General features: G+C 51.6%; 2 protein-coding genes across 2 annotated transcripts; one reads left to right on the top strand and one right to left on the bottom strand.

Annotated features, from left to right (window-relative positions):
* Positions 1-4,021: 4,021 nt before the first annotated feature.
* LOC120710053 (putative glucose-6-phosphate 1-epimerase) lies at positions 4,022-8,319 on the top strand. The gene is made up of 8 exons (XM_039995695.1): positions 4,022-4,856; positions 4,976-5,050; positions 5,526-5,582; positions 5,730-5,896; positions 6,558-6,692; positions 7,267-7,369; positions 7,720-7,819; positions 7,911-8,319. Exons 1-8 carry the CDS (start codon positions 4,749-4,751, stop codon positions 8,114-8,116), a joined length of 951 nt encoding a protein of 316 aa, XP_039851629.1. The 5' UTR covers positions 4,022-4,748; the 3' UTR covers positions 8,117-8,319.
* A 1,266-nt stretch (positions 8,320-9,585) lies between these two features.
* LOC120710052 (sphinganine C4-monooxygenase 1-like) lies at positions 9,586-12,156 on the bottom strand. The gene is made up of 2 exons (XM_039995694.1): positions 11,829-12,156; positions 9,586-10,460 (listed from the first exon to the last, which is right to left on the bottom strand). Exons 1-2 carry the CDS (start codon positions 12,060-12,062, stop codon positions 9,882-9,884), a joined length of 813 nt encoding a protein of 270 aa, XP_039851628.1. The 5' UTR covers positions 12,063-12,156; the 3' UTR covers positions 9,586-9,881.
* Positions 12,157-15,625: the final 3,469 nt, after the last annotated feature.

Raw genomic sequence — 15,625 nt, 5'->3', positions numbered from 1 at the left:
TCTGGGCAATCCATGAGCGTCCTCTCCCTCTAGTAGGTGGGAAGAATCCCATAGGAGTCCGCTAAAGATGATGCTTGTAAACCACACGCAGACGTCGCAGGGCTTTTTGGGCGGCCTTTCGATAGGTGTCTGGGAAGCAAAAGCCAGTGGTGGAGATGAACTAGGGGTCCACGTCAGGATAGCGGGTGCTTTTTCCCACGAAGATCATCATGTCGCACCAAAGGGTGCCTCTGGAGTCGTACACCCGGTAAACATACTCCGGTGGGTTCATGACTCCGATGCGTTCCAGGCTAAGAAGCAACAACTTAGGGAGGCCAGGCTCTGCGGGGCAGATTCCGCCACTCCATTCGTCGTCAGCCATCTGGAACCAGGCAAAGGCCAAAGGTAAGTGCTGGGTGTAAAGATGGGCTAAGCAGGGAAAACTCTAGGGGAAAAGGTTTAGAAAAGGTCCTCGGTCCTAAGGGTCACGTCCTACGGCAAACCTACAGCTCTGATACCACCCGAAGTGTCCCCTCATAAGATGTGACTTAAATGTGATACAAATATCAGTCCCAGAAGACTGATAACATATTTATTAAATCAGATGGTTCATTACCGTACAAACCGTCGAGGTAGTGGGCACTGAAGCACCACTATCACAAGGGACAACATAAGTACTACAAGCCAAACTAAAATGTGAACAAAATCTAACATAACATTAGAGTCTTGCGCCATTGGAAGCTTCCTGTGGAGACCCCAAACCACAGGCAAGGTTGGGTGCGGACGTAATCTCTACTCAACGTCTTCAACAGCGAAGTCCGGAACTTCTTCTGAAGAAAAACCACAAATATATATCGGGTGAGTACAAAAGTACTCAACAAGTCCAACCCCATCCACGGAGGGGGGATAACACAGATATGCACAGAATATATCAAGGATAAGACTGAGGTTTATTTGTGGTAAAGCTAGATTTTACACATGCAAGAGTTTATTTTTTAAAAGAGTTTTCTTAAAGCAGTTCTTCACTTTACCGAATATTGGGGTGGGGTGATCCTACACAAAGGATCCAAGTTTTAATGCAACCGAACTCCTCATCCGCAGTATCTTACGGCACAACTGCCGGACACCTTCCAAAACAACTCACGCCAACCCATCCGTTCCCTGAAGAAAATTCTAGTTATGTGATTAAACTGTAACTCGCCCAATACCGTGGGCACGGCTATTCGAATAGGTTTTAAACTCTACAGAAGTGTGCAACTTTACCCACAAGTGGGGTACCACAGCACGATCACTTTAGTGTCGGTGCAGATCCCAACAACGCCATTACCCACCTTAGCCAGACCTGACTAGCCAACACGGACTCCACCAAGAGGCCATTGACCTGTCACTGAGGTTTAACCAGGGCATAAGCCACCACGGCCTTATCCCTTCTCCTTGGTCACCCATTGATCTCAACTCTCATAATGGCTATCAGACTAACTAGTGGGGTTCATGCTAAGCCATTGCCATACACAACGGTCGAGTGGTTTGCACGATAGTTGAGTTAGGCAAGATGACACATTAACTCGGTCCTTAATTGTGACAGGATGGATATCTCCAACCTTCTTGCTCTACCACGACGGTACGAGCCTCCAACGTATGACAATCCACCCAGGGAATGCCATTCATCCATCCCGTCTTATCATCCTTTTCTTTATTTTTTTAAATACCCCATCTTTCCCTTTTTCACAAACTCACGCATTTTCTTTTTTTATAAAACATGGTGTACCATATTTTAAGTGTAAGGAAATAAGCACAGGGTACTAAGTGGCGTTCTAGCAGCGATTAACATCCAAATAGAATAAATCATATTTAAATATTAATCTAGGTGGTCAAGGAATGGTTATAACAAATCAAGGGGTGGCTATCCAACCATATTTTCAGCAGTCAAAGCATATGCAATTTAGTAAAACAGGCCAATAAGTTGTGTTTATAAACCTGGGTCAAAGTATGCAATCAAAGGATGAGATTGAACTTGCCGTCTTCGAATCCTTCCGGGGGTTCCTGCTCGCAGTACGTTTCTTCAGGCTCCGGCTCGCGGTACTGCTCGGCGAACTCCTCGACGGGTTCTCCATCGTTCACAATGGTATCTACGGCACGCACAAACAAATACACAATAAATAGAAAGAATAAAGGTTTTATCTTCGAGCTCGAATCAGAGAAAATTAAGATATGGAGATAGAAATAATATTTTCGGGTGATTCTCTAATGGCACGGCCAAAACTATATTAGAAATGACGTGGTAAAGTTTCGAGGTGATTGGAGGATTTTTGGCACATGAAATAATAGATCGGAGAGGGGTTTAGGGTTAAATAAGGATCCGGGGCTTATTCGTAAATACTTTTGAGATGACAGGGGCTTAATTAGTATTTCTAGAAATATTAGGGTCACTCTAGGAAAGGGGCAGGGGTCTAACAATAAATAGTTTTGTATGGTGGAGGGATCTATTCCTAAAAAGGAAGAAGGAAATGGCTTTCTTGGAAAAGGGCTAAAGAGAGGTGGGAGGGTTCTCAAAAGAAAAGGGAATAAAGGAGGGGGCTAGGGGCAAAATCGCCCCTTCTTCTTCCTCACGTCCCTTCCCTCGAGAGAAACAGAGGAGGGGGAGGAGGGGGGCGCCATGGGATCCGGTGCTCCGGGGCACGGCGGCGGCCGGGAAGAGGGGGAAAATGAAGAGGAGAGCGAGGGGGTCCGATTGTAACGACCTGTCCTGGGATAACGGCTAAGATCTACTCTGCACGTTGAGTAAACCACACATGCTAAATAACTCTCTTGCGCTTTCGTCCTCGCTTCGCGCAAAAGGTTGCAACCGGAGTTATTTAGCTTCCCTGGGCCTGGTATTTAAGCTGGTCCAATTCCCTCTCGCTTCTCAGTTTGGGACTAAAGGGCACTGCCCGCGGTGCTACAGTAGCATCGCTACAGTAACCGCGCGGCCCACCGGCCCACTGGGCCGTTCTGTTACACCGATTCCCCTCCTCACCTTGGACTGGGGCAGCCTGTGGAGGGCGGGCTATTGCGGCGAGTGGAGGTCACTGGCGGCGGTCCTGGTGGCAGCACTGCGGGGCTGGAGGGGAGGCGCGCGGTGGCTGGGCGGCTTGTGGTGGTCGAGGGCTGCGCGAGGGCCTATTTATAGGCGCTGGAAGGCGGTGGAGGAAGGGGGCACGATGGCTGGCTGGCCGGCGGGCATCTCACGGCCATTAATGGCGCTCGGAGCGTCGCGGTGCGGCGGCGCGAGCAGCGAGGCGGCACAGGGTGACGGGACGGCTTGGAAAGTGGCGCGTAGCGGGGGAGGTGGCGCTGTGCTTGACGACGGGCAGCGCGGCGAGCATCCGGGCTCGTGGAGCGCGTTCGCGTGGACATACAGGGGAGCTGTGCGTGAGCAGCGTGGGTGCACAGGGAAGAAGGAGAGGAAGGAAGAAAGGAGAACGGAAAAGAAAAAGAAGAAAAAGAGAAAAAGGAAAAGAGGATAAGGGGAAAAAAAGGATGCGTCGGCGGGATTCGCGGCGCCGATCGCGAGCCGGGCGTGGCGTCGACGAGAAGCGACGCGCCCGAGAAACGAGGAGAACGGAAAAAGTTTATACGGCGATTGTTTTCGGTGTCGGAACGGAAATTGGGTTTGGTGTCAGGGCGACGAATCGCCGGAAAAAATTCGAGCTCGGCGATGAAAATATTTTAAAAATTATTTTTAGTGAGTAATTTATTTGAGTGAATTTTTGAGATGTTACACTTCTGGATCGAACGCTAAGTGTAGCAAAGTTATTTGCCATGCCACACTGCTCTGTTGGACGTGGCGACGGTTTTCGAGCTCATGGAGCCGTGCCCGTGGGCAATTCGAGCATGCACGGCCACATGCCACGTGTCCGCGTCTCAGGGCATGCGGCGCCGCTGTACCCCTCTGCCCTCGCTGCTGCCTGCTGCCCTCCCGTGCGCCACCGAGCCGGTGGCCCGCGCGGACTCAGCTATCCATCCCTTCTTCCTCTCGGATGCGTGCGGGTCTTCTCGCTTCCCCGTCCCGCTCCACTGGCCCACCACACCGCCCAACCCACCCCCGCGCTTCTCGGATTCCAGCTGTTCCCTCGGATCCTTGGCCCCCCGCCCGTCCCGTGGCAACGCCGAGGTCGCTCCCATGATGCGCTCTCGCCACGCCACCCCGCCATGTGCGTGCCGCCTTTTGCCAGAGGAAGGAGGACGGGGCAGATCTCCCTCCCGTGCCACGACCATTCCCCTGCCCCTGCCCCTGCCCCCTGCTCCTCCTCCCACCGCCACCACCAGCTCAGCCTCCTTGCTCTGCCTCTGCTAGCGCTAGCTGCTGCCGCCGCGCGGGCGTGGACGGGTCCGTTGATCTCTCTTGCGCGGGGGCGCCGGTGGCGGTGGTGGCAGCGGTGGTTGGTGGTGCGCGGCGGGAGAAAAAAAGGAGAAAAAAAAAGCCGCGGCACTTTGCGCTGCTCTGCTCCTGTAGGTGTCACGAGATTTGGGCTTAGCCTTTCGCTTTCCTTTTTCCTCTCGCGCACAAGGGAGGCATTGTGGAGGCCTGGAGGGGAGCGAGCCGTAACATCCGAGCTGTTCCAATGGCGACCCCTGCTGCCGTTGCTGTCGTCTCCGGCGCGTCGTTGGGGCGGTGGTAGCGCTGGAGGCAGACTAGTACTGCAGCGGGGGGGAGTACTAGGTTGGTAGGTGGTTGTAGCTCTGCTCGTGCCCCGGGCGCTCGCTCTCTCGCTCGTGTGCTCCGGTTGATGAGCATGGGGCATTGCTCCGAGCAGCGGCCCGGCTTCGAGGTGACCAAGGACTGGAACGGCGCCGACCAGGTCGCGATCCGGTCGCCGAGGGGGGCCTCCGTCCGGGTGAGTCCGCTTCTGCCCCAGATTTCCGTTTGCGGTTTCCGGCGGGCGATCGGCTCGGCATTTCCCGGTCCCGCGAGGAACGTGGCCTGTCTGATGCGGCCGTTCGGTTGTGGGAGCAGGTCTGCCTGCACGGCGGGCAGGTCGTCTCGTGGAGGAACGACCGCGGCGAGGAGCTCCTCTTCACCAGCAGCAAGGTGAGCTCACTGTGACCAATTGTGGACTCACTCACCCTCTGATTACTGTTCTCATAAATATTCATTTTGAGTGTTCTGCAACAATTTTTTTTATCAGCGTTTACAATTTAATGACATTAGAAAATCGAATTAGTGTTGATTAAATACTTCTACTACATGATCATCGATTCACTCCAAATATGTAGTTAGTTTATGTGATTGGACGAAGGCAAGGCCTAATCATTGATTCACTCTCTATGGCAGATTGGGAAATTTATTTTGAATATTTCAGAATCAGTCGCTTCCATTGGATTAGTTATCTGTACCCTTTGTAATTGTGGCAGACATTTTCTGCTCTTTTTTTTTTGCGACTGCAGGCATTTTCTGCTCTGTAATTGTGGTTTGTACACTAAAATTTCTCACCGAACCTGATGCCCCCTGCTGAGAGAACGATAAGTTACCGCATGCTTACTTTTGCTATTTTTCTCGCATACAGGCGATCTTCAAGCCGCCAAGAGCGACACGTGGTGGAATTCCAATTTGCTTCCCACAGGTATTGCAGTATATCTGTCCACACTATTTTTGTAATAGACATTGCAAAACTTTGACATTTCCAAGTGAGGACAATATTAAACGTTCATGCAAATTTGCTTTTGAAGTGAGGAGAGTACTAAATGTTTTGAATATTTTAACTTTGCAGTTTGGAAACTGTGGAACATTGGAGCAGCATGGATTTGCAAGGAACAAGATATGGACAATAGATGAAGAGGCTCCACCACTAAATTATGGTGATAACAACAACAACAAAGCTTCTGTTGACCTTCTGCTAAAGCCATCTGAAGATGACCTAAAGTGCTGGCCACACTGGTATGATGACAATTACTTTGACATGGTTGCATTTGAATTGTGTATATGAACTTTTTGGTACCGTTAAATCTAAGCAAATGTCAAAGTCATATCAACTCCGCGGTCTGAAAATGAAGGGAGGTTGTTGGTTGAATAGCTCAGGGTATGTGCCCCTGTGGAAAATCTTGCAAATGATTTTGATTTGTCAGAACCTGGCTCTGTTTCAGTTTTTCATTATGTATATAATAGAATTGCAATTGGGGAATAAATTAGGGAAGCTCCTATTCTTTTTTGCTTTTCTTAATCAAAGATTTAAAATAAACTCAAACGCATGATGCTTCATCCATGATTCAATTCCATGTGCATGTTTTGCTTAAAAAAGGGAATCTGAGCAGGCTACACCTGTCGTGTTCTAGATGGGATGCTCTATGCACAATAATTGAGTGCATCTACTCAAAGCTAAGTTACTTAGTTCTGTGATAAAGTAATATGTTTGATTTCTGCGAGTTCATAGACAAGGGACATTAATGGTTGTCTTAGCAAGCGTGCCTGTCTGATGAAACTATGTGCCCTTTTGCTAGTGTAAATCAATCTTTAACAATTAAGCGAATGCTTTAAGTGAAAATGTGAGTCCGTTTGAATATAGATGTTTTATCTGATTTGGTTTGAATTTGTATTACAGTTTTGAGTTACGTCTCAGAGTTTCACTTTCAACGGATGGAGACCTTTCACTGATATCACGTGTCAGGAATGTTAATGGGAAGCCATTCAGTTTCGCATTTGCTTATCATACATATCTTTCTGTTTCTGACATCAGGTATGGCATAATTTGGATGGTTGATTCTTTCTAATTCCACTGAGTTCCTTGTTATGTGCTTAACTTGATGCTATGTTTTTTCACCTTGGCCCGAATTTTGAGCCTTCTGGTTGTGCGGGCGCGCCTTGCACGCTGTTCTAGCTCACTTGAACTCTTTTGTACGCTTTGTTCTGGTAATAAAGCGGGGGAAACCTTTTGTCTAAAAAAAAATGTTTTTTCACCTTCTTTTTTATTTAAAAGTGAGATTTGTGCTGTAAAATAACAAAATCCATAAAAATTCAAAATGAACCAACATGAATTGGACAAAGTCTCATTGGGTCACCAAGTTGGTCAGTTTACCTTGCCTAAAGTGTCTAAATCCACGAATTGAACTTGATTGGATCGAGAAATATGATATGTTGGTTTTACCATGAAGAAATGCATGCTTCTAGCTTGGGCCTTAATGCCACCAAATCTCATTTTGAGCTGCACGGCTGCGCCTAACACCCTTTCACAATCAGTAGAACAGTACAAGAACCATTCTGTTTTCCATACGATGTTATACAGATGTTGATGTGCTGCGTCTTTATCCCAGTGAAGTGAGGATAGAAGGTTTGGAGACCCTTGATTATCTTGACAACCTTAACCAGCGAGAACGGTTTACCGAGCAAGGAGATGCTATAACGTTTGAAGCAGAGGTACCTTCTTCTACTTTGATATATGCGTTCAGCTACAAGGATGAGTTCATTTGTGAGAAAGCTTGCCACTGTACCATTTGGCTCGATGGCTACAATTGCATCCATGGATTTGCGCATCAATTCCTTATTGTAAAGATTTCCCCGAGTGTTGCATATTCTTTTCGCATGATGTCGATGTAATAATGTCGCTCTCATTAATTACTTTCGAGCCTTAAAAGTTTACTAGTAGCTAGTACTTGAAGCTCAGGTCGTCAAAAGTGTGCTTATTCTTTTTTACATGTTGCTGATGTCACTCTTGTTAATTTTCTCCATTTGGGATATTTAAATCTGAAGAGGGTACTAATCTGCAGGTTGATCGAGTCTATGTTGGCTCCCCAGGCGTAATTGCTGTTCTTGACCATGAAAAGAAACGCACATTCATCGTACGCAAAGAGGGGCTCCCTGATATTGGTAAGATGCATGATCTGCTTTTACTGCAACGCCAAACAATGAACAGACGAAGTTTCGTAATCGGGTTCTTGCTCTGGCCCTCTGCATTCAGTTGTGTGGAACCCCTGGGAGAAGAAGTCGAAGACGATGGCGGACTTCGGCGACGACGAGTACAAGCAGATGCTCTGCGTTGACGCCGCCGCGGTGGAGCGAGCCATCACGCTGAAGCCCGGAGAGGAGTGGACGGGGAAGCTGGAGCTCTCCGCCGTGCCGTCGACCAACTGCAGCGACCACCTGGACCACCCGGGCAGGCTCTAGAGCCCCGCCCGCTCGCCCCTGGCGAAAGGCATGTACTGCGTTTTTTCATGTACATGGGGGCGCCGCTAGGTCTGCCGGCCCTGCTGGCAGCAGTATGTTCAGCCTGCTAGCTGTTGAGTTTAAAACTTAATGTCAGATGCAAGTATTGCTGTCATCGACATGGTTCCCGTTCCTGCAATGTGAATCTCAAGAGTTTATCTGCATCTGTTTTTTCACGTCTTGCAAAGGGGAAAGTTGCTTCCTCCTAACAGTCCTTAAGCTAACAGTCTAACACCAAGTATGCCGTACTTAATCAGAAAAGGCACTAGTCTATGCCCCTGTTTGGGACAGCGTTTGCTTGGATTATGAGCGAATTGAGCAGAATAAACCCGCCAAACACTTTGCGTTGGAGTCGATTATCTGGACCGCCACTGCGGTTGATTATCCACCCACAGCCCCAACCCCGCTTTTCCAATAATCGGGCTCCCCTTCCTTCTCTGCCCCTCTGGTCTTCAGCACATCCCGCACCCTCCTCAGAATCCGGCGCCGCTGGCCAGAGATCCACCGCCGCCGCCTTGCTTCAGCCAGGCCACCCCGCGGCGGCACCTCCCTCGACCCCGAGACGCACCCGTCCTCCTCCGAATCCTCCGCGTCGGCTAGAGATCCTTCGCCGCGGCGCCGCCGCCTCGCTTCGGCCAGGCTACCCCGCAGCAGCACCTCCGTCCACCCCGAGCCGCACCGCCCACTTCGGATGGGAGAAGCAGCCGGTGGTGGAGAAGATGACCCCGGAGACTTGCTGGTGGAGGACGAGTGGGCTGCGACCGAGCGGAGAGGGAGAGAAGGGCCTTGTTTGGATGCGCGCTGGAATCTTTATCGCATCGAGGACTGAATGGAGTCTATTTGCAAAAAAATTTTAAGGATGAATGTAACTCTTCGCGGCGAATGTAATGACGGTAATTAATCGATGATTTGCTACAGTGATGCTACAGTACCATCCTTTAATCGCGCGTTCAAGGGCCTCATTAGATTTTTCAGGGTCACTAGCGCGGGGTTCTGAAGTTGGTTTTGTAAACTGATTTTATTTGACACCGTAATAAGCGGTCAAAATATCACTATTCACTAGCACACTACAAAACCAAACAGGGCTAAGAATAAAGGAAAGAGGAAACGAGAAAAAGAAGAGGAAGGAAAAAGAAAGGGAAAAAGAAAAAGAAAGAAAAAAGGAAAAGTAAAGAGAACAGAAAACGGTGGTACATTGCACCTTAATGAAATGTTAACAAAATTGGAAAACCATATTTCTATCTCAAACTTTAAAACTTTAAAAATATTGTTATCATTGCCATCATATCATTGTAATGAACTAAAATAAGTATTATCCGCTTCAGGGGCATATCAGTCTTTTCACATTCAAAATAGATAATTTCCTAAAAATAATCAGGACAGCCAAACGCCTAGTTTTTTTCGGACAGCGGATTCTCCATATCGCCGATCATCAGAAAATCATGCTCAACTTATAAACCAGTCTCAGAAAAGCTAAACTAAACAGGACCTATGGCTACCATCAGAATTCAGAAAGACGAATCCAAGCTGGATGGATCCATCAGTTACATTATTGTTTCTGTACGCGATACCTATACATACTGCTACACAAGACACGGTGGACGTGGACAGCCACTGCACTAGAGAGAGTCACACACACAGGACACAGCTGCTACAAGCCAAAACTAAACGGTAGCCGAGGCCGGCCCTGCTGGCCTGGCGTGGCGTGGCGCCAGCCTGCTAGCGCCTAGCGCGTCGGATCCGGTTTGAAGGCCCTGACCTCGAGCCCGCCGCCGTCCCTGTGGCGCAGGGCGTAGGGCGCGTGCGTGCCGAGCAGCCGGTCCCAGACCACGAAGAAGGGCTGGGAGAAGTTGCGCCGCCCGCCGCCGCGCTGGTGGTGCACGTCGTGGTAGGCGGCGTTGTTCCGGAACGCGGCCTGGATGGGGTTCCACGGCGCGGCCACGCCGCAGTGGTCGTCGTCGTCGACGCCCTTGACGGTGGCGAAGGCGAAGAAGGCCGCGGCGGCGCGCGGGGGCATGCCCGAGGCCAGGTACGCGGCGGCGCCCGAGAGCGTCTCCGTGAGCACGCCGTCCACGAGGTGCCCGTACTGCGCCGCGTACGCGTACGGCGCCGCCACGCGGTGGTGCCACGAGTGGAAGCGCCGGTACATGCACGGCACCGAGTGCATGAGCCGGTGCATGAAGTACTGCCACGCGTCCAGCACCAGCATCGCCACGCCGAACCGCGCCGCCGCCACCAGGAACGGCTCAGGCGCCGCCGCGCGGCCGTCGCCGTCGCCGGCGGCCGCGGCACCACGCCCCTCCAGCTGCACATGCAGAACGCCGAAAAGATCACAATCCGAAGGGTGTGCATGCCATTGTTGGCCATAAGCGCATAAATGAGCATCGAGCAGTGTCGGTGGCGGGCGATTGAAGCAAGTTGGGAATTGCGATCGATCGGTCAGGGAGGAGGCCTCTCGTGATGCGCGCACGGTGCCATGGAAGGCTGCCCCGTGCGCCGCCCACGGCACACGTACACCTGCTGGCTGCTGCTGCATGACTTGATGAGGCCGGGGACACCAGCTGCCTTGACCAGCGGCGCAGACACCGGTGCGGGCCGGGCAGCAAAGGGTCGCGGGTGGCTTGAATGCTCGTCAGGGCTTGGCCACCATTCGGATGAGAGCGGGCTAGCGGCGGCCGAGCAGCAGCCAAGTATGGCAAAGGCTCTGCCGCTTTGGGCCGCGGCGTTGTCAGGGACAAGGCACGCCCACGCTGGCGGTCAATGTAGATAACATATAGGAGTAGTAATTTGTAAAGATGGAAAATTCTTCACTTGTTCATGTACAGTATGTGCTGCGAAATGTGCAAATGCAAATGCAAGGCAGCCTAAGTTGTCTTTGTTTGAGCGGATGGAATGGAACCTCGTGCGAGCCCATGCTTGACCTGGTTTTGACCAATTGGAGGCTTGGAGTTGGAGCTAGCGGCCTGCTCGGCAGGCGGCAGCTGAACACACTGGGCACGAGCAGTCACTGTGTCAGTTTTAACATCTTCCCTCCCCACGAGTGCATGTTTTAACTGGTGTCAGCCCACCAGGACTGACCAGAGAAACGTGTCGTCATCGCTGATTCGGGCAGGGGTAATGTTAAACTCTGATCCCTACCACCGAACTACCATCCTCTTAACTACTACTACACGATGTTCCGTCATATTTTTATCTTCTTTCAACAGTCAATTCGCCGCACACAATCATAATTCACAGCACCAACGACACTTGTGCATAATTTACGGGGGAATGTATCATAATTTGCATGGAGAAGTTGATTTCCACCTAATATGTTCCCAATTTACAGTGCGTCTAGCATCTTATAATTCCTGTCCTACTTCAAATGTTCTTCGAAGACAGACGTCGATCGTTTTAGCATCTGGGATAATGTTAAACCGTCCACTACTGTTACTACTGAACCAAGACCATTTCCTGTCAAATACTAGCTCTATCATATCGAGGAAACACACGAGCTCCTTTTTGGTCAACGAACCCAACCCATGCATGCAAACACGGAGAAATAAAAGAACGGCACGCAAGGATGAAGGAGACTGCGTGTTAGTTCGATCATATATATATACTGTATAAAGCTTTGGCTTTGGGAGAATTTTACGACGACAATGGAGAGAGAGTTGAGCTCTACTACACTGACCTTGAGCACAGCGACAGAGATGGCGACCTGGATGGCCTGCTGCAGGAGCACGCCCCTGACGACGTCCTTCCTGGAGGCGATGTTCTTGGTCTCCTCCTCCCGCCGCGAGTGCAGCCTGTACCTGTCCAGCACCGTGGTGTGCCGCAGCAGCGCCTCGTAGATGCCCGCGTACACCCAGTACACGGCCACCGGCGCCGGCGTCACCGCCGCCTCCTCGCCGCTCATGAACCCCATCGACCGCCGCCGGGCGCCGGCGAGCGAGAGAGAGGGGGGAAGTTCTGGACTTGTGGCGGTGGCCAATGAGCGATGAAAACGAACGAGAACTCTAGCTAGAAGCTAGTAGTTGTTTATGGCCAATGCCCCTTGCGCCTGCGACCTTGAGCTAGCCATATTCACTCTTCGCTGGGCTGGAGCTGGAGCTGGAGCTGGAGCTAGAGCTGGAGCTGGTGGTTGGAGTGCTGTGAGAAAAAAATACTATTGGCTGGCTGATGGCTGGAAACTAGTGTTGAAGCGGTATGAAAAAAAATACTATTGGACTGGAGGCTGCTGGAGCTTCTCTTCTTCATGGTGCACAGGAGGAGGTGTGCCGAGGTGTATATGGGCCAAGCCGGACCGGCCCCAGGCGTGACTCAAGGCAGAGGGAGAGACTCGGGCGGGCGCGACGACTTGCATGCGCGCGCGGTAGGATTTACTTGCAAAGTTGCAATTTAAAAATATGCGCATTCTGGAACTTCAATTCGAAACGTGTTTTTTTTTCTTCTTCAAAACGTGGAAATGATATGTAGGAGCGCGCACTCGTCCTTACGAATTTCTGCGTCGTGCAAAAATAATAATCAGCCGTACGAAGTACGTGTTCTTGTACAAGGGCCCGTTATGAGTACCATGTTGCACGCATTTTTTTGATGCTTAATTAAGACTAACTATGTGCTCATCATCAGTCCCGTGATGCGTTACGGTCGAGACGGGTTTGAGCCCTCCGCCGGCGGGTCCAAGGGAGCGGAGCATGCAGAGCTTGCGTTTTCGTTCCGAGCTTTGCCAAATGTATGCCAACCTGACACGGTCGTGGCCTGGTCTGATCTGGCCTTGACCACCGTTCCTCGGCTTCCAGATGTTCCAGACTAGGAACCGTACGCGCCAGCAGGGGCGTCATCGTATCGTATCGCGTCCCTTGTCGCGGTCGCGGCCGACGAGACACCAGAATTGCTAGGCCGGGTATCGCGTTCCCCGTCCCCATCCGACGCGCTCTTGTCCCGGCCAGCCGGCGCTATAGTAGCAGCTAGCTCCTCGACGGATCACACTGCCCGGCCCTACCAAAAAGATTCAAGGATCAACGCTGGCGGCGCGTGCGCCCGCGGCTGGCCGCCGGCCTCGGGCCCGAGCGCTGCGGTTTCTTTTTCCAGCTGGGATCGATGGCTCGTGTCAAGGGCCCGGATGCATGTATCATCCTACGAGACGAGACCACGACCACATTCGCCGGGCACGCGTACGACCAAACAAACGCCACCGAACGAAGAGCCGACCCGATGATTCCGCGGGTCGAGTCGAGTGGTCGGGTCAGCACGGGTTCATCATCATGCAGTTTTTTTTTTGCGGCTAACATCATCATACAGTTTGATATATGAAGAATAATGTATCATTGTTGGGCGAGGGATATGATAACGACGGGCTCATCATCAGCACGGGATTAGTCATCTGGTACAGCATGGCAAGCTAATGCGCCATATGGTGATTTTATACCTCTCATTAACGGCTATGCGCGAACGGCCTGCCAGCCGACTTGGCTAGCAGCGCTCAGTAGCACCCCCTGCCTGCCGGCCGGGGTTCGATCCCGGCTGGGGACGGATTTTCCGCCAGCCAGTGCAGGGGTAAAAAAATCCCCCTCGCTGTGCTCGCCGCAAAGCATGGCCCCTGTGGGTATGGGCCAGGGTTCCGGGGGTTTTCCGCGGTCGGAGAAGCCGTGGTCGCTTCCTCTTAATGAAATACGGTGGGGCCGTTTCATCCCCCGGCCGCGTTTTTTTTTATTAACGGCTATGCATGTACTACTTATCGTATTGGGCCCAGTGCTAGCTAGAAATGGACCCAGCTGGTCTAAGCTCGGAGGTTTCAACTTCCACACCTCTAACAACCCCTAAAGAAACTAAAGTGAAACCCCCTCAAAAAACACTTCTCAAAGACATGTTAAATTCAAATTACTATCCAAACCCAGCCCCCGCGCTCACGTCGCCCCCGCGTAGGGCGACTCGGGCGGCCGGAAACCCTAGCCACCGCCCAGCCCCCGCCGCCTCCCTCCGCCTTGCCGCTGCTCGAGCAGGTCGCCGGGAAGCTCACACGGCCTGCGATGATGGTGGCGGCGGGCCCCTTTCCCCTCCTTTCAGCAGTTCCGGGCGGGTGCGACCGCGCCGAGCCGCTTGAAGATGCCCGCCGGCGGGGCATCGGCCCGCAACGGCCGCGGAGTGGGCGTGGGGTGGGGGGCTCTCGGCCGGTGGCGGAGGCGCTGACGGCGGCGACGCGTCGGCGGCGGCGATGCTCTGGCGGGGGCCGTGCTGGGGCTTCATTCTGCGCATCCAGGTGCTTCCCACTCTTCAGCGACTCTACGATTTCGGCGGCGGTGTGGTGGTGGCGCGGCCATGGGTGTCTGGGCGGAGCATGTCCGCTGCGCCATGGTGTTGCGGCGGGGATGCTCTGTGAAGCGTCCCCTCATAAGAGAAGACTTAAATGTGGTACAAAACATCAGTCCCAGAAGGCTGATGCCACATTTATTACATCAGATGGTTCAAAACCTTACAAACCTTGGCGGACACTCGATACAGATGATAATAATAATTAACCAGGCTACGACATAACACCAGACCGCGAACCACATAGGGTCTACTACGGGCTCAGAGTACTGCGACAGCGGAGGCATCTCAACAGGGCCGGTTCCACAGGCAAGGTTGGGTGTAGAACGATAACCCTACTCGGCATCGTCTGGTACGAAGTCCGGGTCTTCTTCTGTAAAAAGTAAGAGTGGGGTGAGTACAAACGTACTCAGCAAGTCCAACCACACCCACGGAGGGAGTTATAACAGAATAATATGCATAGGTAAATCAAGGATAAGCTTACGGTTTAATTTGCAGAAAAACTGTATTTTATGCAGGGGTTTATTTCAAAGAAAAACCTTTTAGAAATCAGTTTTTGAAGTGACACGGGGTTTCCAATTTTAAACTGCTACCGGACTCCCCGTCCGTCGTAGCACACGGCACAACTGCCGGACACAATTCCAAAACAACTCACACCAGCCCATCCCAAAGAAACACTAGTTATGTGACCACACCGTAACTCGCCCAATACCGTGGGCACGGACTATTCGAATAGATTCTTATCTCTGCAGAGGTGTGCAACTTTACCCACAAGTAGGATACCACAACTCGAACACCGTCGTGTCGATGTAGCTCCCAACATAGCCATTACCCACCATAGCTAAGCCTGACTAGCCATCACGGGGTGCACCAAGGGGTCATCGACCATTCACTTAGGTATAACCGGGCATAAGTCACTCTGGGCTTATCCCTTCTCCTTAGTTACCCGTTGCTCTCAGCTCTCCTGATGGCTATCACACCAACTAGTGGGATTTATGCTACGCCGTTGCCCATTCAACGGTCGAGTGGTTTGCACGATAATGGAGTTAGGTGAGATGACACACCAACTCGGTCCTTAGACGCGACAAGATGGATATCTCCCTTCTTTGCCCTGCCACACCGGCATAAGCACACCAATCGGCAAATCACACAGAAATGCCGTCCATCTCGCCCATACTC

The sequence above is a fragment of the Panicum virgatum genome, chromosome 5K, assembly GCF_016808335.1.
Source record: "Panicum virgatum strain AP13 chromosome 5K, P.virgatum_v5, whole genome shotgun sequence".
Classification (NCBI taxonomy): Eukaryota; Viridiplantae; Streptophyta; class Magnoliopsida; order Poales; family Poaceae; genus Panicum; species Panicum virgatum.
This window is presented reverse-complemented; position numbering and strand designations above follow the sequence as displayed.